The 7,816-nt window shown below is 41.8% G+C and overlaps 1 protein-coding gene across 1 annotated transcript in view; it reads right to left on the reverse strand.

Annotated features, from left to right (window-relative positions):
- The window catches only part of GPR26 (G protein-coupled receptor 26), a 22,578-nt gene extending 16,904 nt beyond the window's left edge, over positions 1–5,674 (reverse strand). Inside the window, exon 1 of the mRNA XM_006037988.1 lies at positions 5,007–5,674. Coding sequence (XP_006038050.1) covers positions 5,007–5,674 — 668 coding nt within the window. The remainder of the gene's footprint in view (positions 1–5,006) is intronic.
- Positions 5,675–7,816: the final 2,142 nt, after the last annotated feature.

Consider the following 7,816-nt stretch of genomic DNA (forward strand, 5'->3'; position numbering starts at 1 on the left):
TTCAAAACTTCCTCTGTTTTTATATCTGTTTTACTTCTTACATGTTGTTGATCGTATTCTTAGTCCTGATATCGAGTTTAGGAATCCTTACCCTGGATCTTTGATTGACATTCTTAGTACTACAATAATGAAAAATAAACTACCTATATGAGGGGAATTAGTTGGGGGCATTATATCCTTGGAAAATACACAGTAATATTATAGGGTAAACAATAGTTCACAGGTACATTTACTATAATGTGAGTATGAGATATAATTGGTGGGAACAGTTAATTAAATTCATAATCTCTATGGATTTTTACCCCAAAAGTGTTCCTATCTCTTAAACCTTTAAAATTATTATTAAAATAACTTCTGTATGCTGTTATTAAATCATTACTGAATAATATGTGCTGGAAAGCAATTTCTGAATAAGATGTAATGGGTACAAATCTCAACAAGGGAAATTTAGGAAGAGCTTTCTAGCTATGAGAGTGGTTAAACACTGAAGCAGATTATCTAGAGAGATGGTGTAATCTCCATCACTCATAGTTTTTAAGCACAGGTTAGACAAACGCTTGTCTTGGATGGTATAATCCTCCCTTGGGCAGAGGGCGGGACTTGATGGTATTGTGAGGTCCCTCCCATATCTGTCTTCCTATGAATTTGTGAAAAGCTATGAAATTTAGCTTTTCATTTTTATTTTTTAGCCAGTTAAATAGCATTGCTGTGAAGGGAGTAAATAACATTGTGTGTCCCTTAGGATTGCCACTTGCTTTAGGTGACTAAGTAGCTCCAGCATTTGAAATACTCAAAACATTTCCACCAGTAAAAATGAAAAACCCCAATGAAATAGGGTTGATTAATCATATACTGTTATCTTTCTAAAACTGGCAGATTTGAAGAATTTGTTTGCTCCATTGAAAATCCTGGCATAGTTTCTTAGACCATGGTTCAAAAGAAAAATCAATGGGACAACTTGTACACTTAAAAATATGCACGTGCTGAAGTATTTTGCTGGATCAAGGCTTCCTAAATATATTCTGTAATGAGAGGAGGTTTTGTGGCCTTTTCACAGGCTCTCACATTATAGCAGTTGGACTAATGTATAATTGTTTTCAGATACAGTAACTACCTCCATTTATTATAACAGCACTGGACAGCACAGCTAAAGATCAAATTCATCCATTGTCTGTTATTTACTACAGGACTTTAAACATCCCATTGTGCAGTGTACCAGAACTTGATATCTTGGATGGATTATGATTAATACTAATGTACATGTGTAGTAATAGGCTCTACATTATTGTGTCACTTTGCAAGAAAAGGTGTGTAATATTCAAAACCACTGGAAATACTCAATGATCAACTGAATATTGTATACCACAGAGAAGAACCATCCAAAAATTAACCTACTATAGAAAATCAAAATAATTTGGTCCAAGTAGAAAGTTTTTTTTACAAGATAGATTTTTTTCTAGTTTTGAGCAGTCTTAATTTTTACAGTATATATTGTATCCAGTCCTACAGTATATCCTACTGTCTATATTGTTATAAGCTTGCAGACATGGAAAAAACAAACAAATTGGGGCTTTACTTTAAACTTGGCTCGCTCCCGAGCTGAGCCCAGTGCATGCCCAGAAGAGGCAGCGTAAAAGTTGCACCTGACTTTCCCAACATTTGTAGATATTGGGCACTTTACTGTGGCTCTTTTAGCGCTTTTATCTAATAGCTGATTGAATCGGCTTTAGCTAAAAGCGTAAAAAGCCCCACTGAAGTGCCCAGTCTATACAGAAGCTGCAGAGCTGAGTCAAAGTAATATGCTGCTGCTTCCAGTAGAAAACATTTTTCCCCTGCCCCATCTGTCAGCACCCATAGTGCCTAATTTTGCCAAAAACTTTTTAAACATAGTGACTACTGTTTTGAGTAATCCCAAAGAAGTCTGTATGGGGAGTGTTGGCAGAGCACTTCAGGCATCTTGCTATAGCCCCACAGGTGTGAGTTTGAATCCCAGTGGGCATGTCTACACAAGATGCTGACTGCTCAGTAGCCTAATAATACTGTGCAATAGTGCATCACAGAATGGATGGTGTTAATACACTACTGATCAGTATTTTTAGGCTACTGCACAGAAGTGTCACTAAAAAGACTTTTGCCAGTGCTACTGCACAGTATCTCCAGTTACTGTACATTTATTTAGTACTTGCTAATACAAGTATTAATAAATGCTCCGTAACCACTATGCAGTAGCGACTCATGTAGATACACCCATTCTGGACTCATTATGAAGGTTGCGAGTTGACCCAGCCCTGAATGGGTTCCTGGTCATGTGAGTTGTGGAATTAAAATATATAACCCCAACTCCATCACTCCCTGGCATGCCTTACCAGAGAAGTCTGATGGGCCATCTAGGCTTGAGAAGACTTGCGACCAATGAAATCAATATCACTGCTCATGGGAGTAAATAGGTATGGTAGTGTTAGATGTCTTAAGATCCAAGTGTTGTGGGGGGGGTTTCAGTAGCACACAGGGTAGGGAAACAGGCATTCATCTATAATATACTGTAAAAGGAATGTTTTATACTTGAGATTCCTATTAGTACTAGCAGAAGTTACCTGGACTATTTCTGTTCTCTAATCCTGTTCTAAAATAACCAAAAATTGCTTATTAACTGGGAAAAGGTTTTTCTAAGTTCAGCTCTTCAGCTCTTCCTTTCATCTCAGTCAGCCACAATTATACAGGGCAGCATAGGTAGTGGGAGAAAATATGAGGCTCTGAGGTGTCACTGGCTGCTGCACAATAGCCCCCTTAGCCCCAGTCTTCCACCATCTATGCAGGGCAGCATCCACAGGTGAACTCCTATCCCTGTATCCTTTCCATTGCTGTGGGTCCCAGGTTTGGGTGTCTTGGAAATGTGACTTATGGGCTCCTTCTGTTAGGCAAGCATGCTGAGCTGACTTGTCCTTCTGGAGTTCAGTAGCTACAGCTGCAGTCCCTGAATATCTTCCCAGCAGAGGGAGCAGCTATGTGCACCTTACATGAACATTGTGGGAGGGCTGGTGAACATCAAAGAATTCTTCTGGGGGTGTCCTTCTCCATCCCAGCCAAACCTCCTCCTCTTCTATCCATCCCCAGTTAGATGACTTACCCTCACCCACTGACAGCCAAAGTCTTCCAAAAATACCTATTTCATTTGCAGTCTTAGCTCCTACCTTCCAGCACAACTAAAGCAGACCTTTGGAGAGGGATCTATTCTCTTGTACCCCATCCTTCCCTCCTCCTCTGATCCATCTCCAGTAAGAACTTCTCAGGCAAACCTCTTTGTTATTCCTCTCTTCACCCCACTACCATTTTCTGCCTTGTCTTCTTTTAGGCAAACATACCTCATGCCAGTCCTGTTTTCCTTCAGGGACATACCCTGGGCAACCAGACACATTCTGCTCCCATCCCCAAAGTAAGACTCTTTTTCTCTGATACCTCTAGTTCCAATTAGCTTGACCCATGTCTCCTTGTTCCATTATATGTAACCAATTAGACTCACTTTCTGTTTCTTTTTAATTGCTTGAACCCAGATCACTAGCTGAATCCATGACTTCAGGCAAACAGACCTTATCCCATCCATTGAGCCAGACAACCTATACTCTAAGCCAAGGCACTACTTGCTGAATCTACTTCATTCCATCCTTACTTAAAAGACTCATTCCCCAATTACTTCTTCCAGCCAGAGTACTTTGAATGATGATTCGAGAGGCAGGTGGACTCAGCATTTGCTTCTTTCTACCCCACCAACCAGCTAGCCAGACCTGCTTTCCTTCAGAACTTGGTCCTCACTTTCCCATCCTATATCCAGTTCTCAGATGTGCCGTCTCTATGCCAGACTCGCACACTATGCCATCCCAGCACATTTCCATCTCTGGCCTCACTATGGTTAGGCATTCCATCTTTGACTCACTGCCCCTCAGCCAAAGTGCTCACCCAGCCTGAGTTGCTCCACTCCCAGCCACTGCTCTTGCCTTCCTACCCTGCTGGAGTCACCTTAACCACCATAATTATTGATCCTTCTCTTACTGAAGATAGCTCCCACCCAAATCTGCTCACCCAGCCTGCTACACTCATTTCTCAGGCATATCCACTCCCTTGCACCTCCTCAGAGATGCACTGAGATTTACTGCTCCCTTATACCCAGGAACTTGCCTTTTCAGGCACCCCTCACCCTTAAACATGTGCATACTCTCTGCATACCTGTTCATCTAAGAACCATTATCCCTCTCTATTCTGGAGATCCATTCTTTTCATTCCTTTCATTCCAGTCATACATAAGCATGCTGAGCTAATTTAAAAACTTTAGTGTAAATCTAACTCACATTTCCCTGTTTGGAAGATTAAGTTGTGATCATTAATGCTATCTTCTGTGCATTGTAGGCATTCACACTTTCGTACTTTGGAAATATTAACTCCTTAGGATTCTTCCCTAGTTACTGAGTCCACAGCAGCAACGAAAGCTTCTAGTAAAGGAATTATATTCAGTGCACTTGTTTTCCACTGTAAATTCTTAAAGTTTAAGGAAGCACTTAATGATCAAACTCAGATAGCATCCAGCTCTTTCTAGAATGACATTAGCAATAGCTGTGTATTTGCTCACTGCTAAATCATTTTTTTCCTGAGACAAAGGGTGACACGCTAATCACTACTTCAAAAAGAAGTGCATTCCTATCCAAAGCTCCCTATTCCTCTGCACTCTCTCCCAATGTCATTCCTGAAACATAATAAAGAAGAGCTTTTAAATTATATTCTTTGCAATAACCCCACCAGTTTGGTTTGTAATTAATTTAATAGCAAATATGAGCACAATTAACTAGACAGGAATATTATAACAAGAAAATACTTGCTTTTGAGAATGTCCCCCTCACCCCACCAAACTTGGGATACAGATTAGATTGGATTTTTTATGATCCTGAATCCACTCCTGCATCTGATCTGCCTTCTTCCATGAGTGCCCTCATTTATTGATTGCACCAGTATCTTACCTGGGGTGGATGTCCACAAGGAGCACGAGGGTCTGCATAGTGATCACATCAATCCTTTTACAGTGAAATCGTGCCACCTTCAGCACTTTCAGATATGTGAAACACAAGACTATGAGGGAGAGGAGAAAGCTGAGGGTGTGAAAGAACCCTGTGAAAATCACAAATTGTGTCCTGTCCTCCGGTCTCTTGTTGTACAGGGTGCAGGAGGCGTAGAGATGATGGAAACCCACCCAGGAGAGAGAAGCTGCCACTATTGGAAAGGACACAGAGTGTAACCACGTGTAGCTCAGTATGAGAGCAGCATCTTTGTAACGCATTTTGGAATGGTAACTCAGAGGAAAGACCACAGCTATCCACCTGTCTATGCTCAACGCTGCCATGCTCAGCATGGAGTTAGTGGTCAAGAAAGTCTCCAGGAAAGCCGCAACATGGCAAATCTGATCTCCTCCAGGCTGATTCTTGTAAATGATTCCAGCCAGGGTCAGGGGCATGTTCAAAACAGTCATCAACAAGTTACAGAATGTCAGGTTGAGGATAAATAATCCCGGGACCTGTTTGCGGATGTCTGCACTGTACAAGAAGCAGATCAGCACCAGCACGTTGGACAGCAACGACACGAGGATCAGGACCACAACCAAGAAAGCCAGGATCACTTCCCAAATGTTCATGATGCGTCCATTTACAAGAGGAACATTTCCAAAACTGCACCCAGCTGGCACTCAGAGAACATGGTGCGAGGCACCCTCACCTCCTCCTCCTCATCCCCAGCCTGCTCACACTCTTGCATGCCCTCTGTATTTTTAGAAGAGCTGCAGTTTTTTCTTCCCCTGCTGCTTCTTTCCACGTCAACGCTTTCAGAGACGTGCACAAAAGCACTGGGAATGCCCATCAAACTGCGAGGAGGGCTTAAAAAATATCAGCAGGACTGAACCACTGTCTCCACTCCTTCCATCCAAAGAGAGTAGGCTATTCAGAGAAGCAGCTCTCCTGAGATCCCTAATTATCAATCCAAAGCTTCCCAGCAATTCACCGAGTGAATTTATTCTCTCTCCTCTCTCTCTGACTCTCTTTCTCCTCCCCATCCCTCCTCCCCCTGTCCCCACTCCCTTCCAGGCTGAATGTAACCTGCTTTTATGATTGCAGATAAAACCCTGTTAATGGATTAAAGCATGCACACTGCTGGCGATTTGCAAACATGATTGTGTTCCCCCTGACCCTGCAATTGTAACAAGTCTTTCCCCAAGAGAAATCCTATGCTTTTATTTAATTGATTTAGCCATTAATTTACAAACAGGCATGCAATAGAGTTCTTACACGATAGTATTTTTCATGTATATCATCTGTGTGTGTGCAAAATCACTGCTGGTTTTTCTGCTTGAGCACAAGATCTTCTTTCTATTAATTAGCTTGACTCAAAAAGAAGGTAAGAATAATATACACCACCACTCCTTTTGAGCCATTCCAGGACACAATAATTGGATAGCTTTTTCATAGTACTTTTCATTCATGGATCTCCAAACATTGGGTACAGGAGAGAAAACTTTTATCTTCTTTGTAGAAATGGGGAAATCAAGCTGCAGAACAATAAAACAACTTGTCCAAGGTCATACAGCTGCTCTGTGGCAGAGGCAAGAATAGAATACAGGTCTTCTGACTTGATCACACTTCTTCCCCTTGACAAGCTTGGTTTCAACCTAATCCTCCTTGTCCCCAGGAGCAATTCCTGCCAAGCTGTAAGCAACATGCTGCTTAGCAAAGATGCATTAAGCCAGGAAACTATATGTAGGTCATTTTTAAAATTAAACCAGCTTTAAATGAAGGAGTGAAAACAATTTTCTGGTTTCTGCTCCTATCACTTTTAAATTGCTTTAACTGGACTGCTGAAATGTTACAAGTAATCGGTGCTGCTTGCTCATCAAGGCAGCTAGTCCTTACTTCTTTGATAATAAGGAAGCAAAATATATCCTGAGCAGGGTTATTGTGGCTTAAATGGTTAGTGCATATGTGCAGGAACTACATGCTTAGAAAGATTTTTTCTGCACACTTCTAGCACTTGTACAGTACAGTTTCTGGCTCATTTAAGATATCTATTAATTTAAGGAACATCCAGACTCCCATTGACACCGTAGCAGAACTGTTACCATTCAATGGGTTGCATGTTACAGAAGGACTCCATAGTCTTTCATTCAAATGTTTATCTTTAAAGTGGGTTCAATGGAGATAAAGGCCAAAGAAAATAGTCTACCATGAATATGCCATTAAAGACTGCTTTAAATCCATAGGCATGTTTAACTCCAGTGTGAGATGCATAAAATGCACATTGGGCACAGTTCCCAGGCCCCTTCCCTGCAGGTTGGGGATGAGATGGTCCAGAATGTTAGGAGTCTTGGGTCAATGTGCCCCAATCCTCCTGTCTGTGGACACAAGTATCCTTGTCTCAGAGTGAGTTGTGCCTCAAACTGAGTAAGAGTTCACGTGCTTGAGTCAGGTGACCAATGGACACATGATGGCAACCTGCTAGTGGTACCTTCTAGAATAAATTAGGTGGACTGTGGCTCAGTTAGGTAAATAATTGAGGCTGCAAAAGATGATGAGGCCAAGGGCGAAGCCAGCAGACTTCCTTGCCCAGACTCCAGAAAAGGTTGGACAGAACGTGGCCAGAGATGACCTTTGAGCAACAGTAAATTAACAGAACATTCCAAAATGTAGTCGTGAAGAGACTGTACCTGAGATCAGTTGACCAAAGCTGCGATAGCAGGGGAGCTAGAAGCCCTGGGAAAGGAAGCAAGCTGACTGGGGAAGCCCTAATG

The sequence above is a fragment of the Alligator sinensis genome, unplaced genomic scaffold (assembly GCF_000455745.1).
Source record: "Alligator sinensis unplaced genomic scaffold, ASM45574v1 scaffold1330_1, whole genome shotgun sequence".
In the NCBI taxonomy this organism is placed as follows: domain Eukaryota; kingdom Metazoa; phylum Chordata; order Crocodylia; family Alligatoridae; genus Alligator; species Alligator sinensis.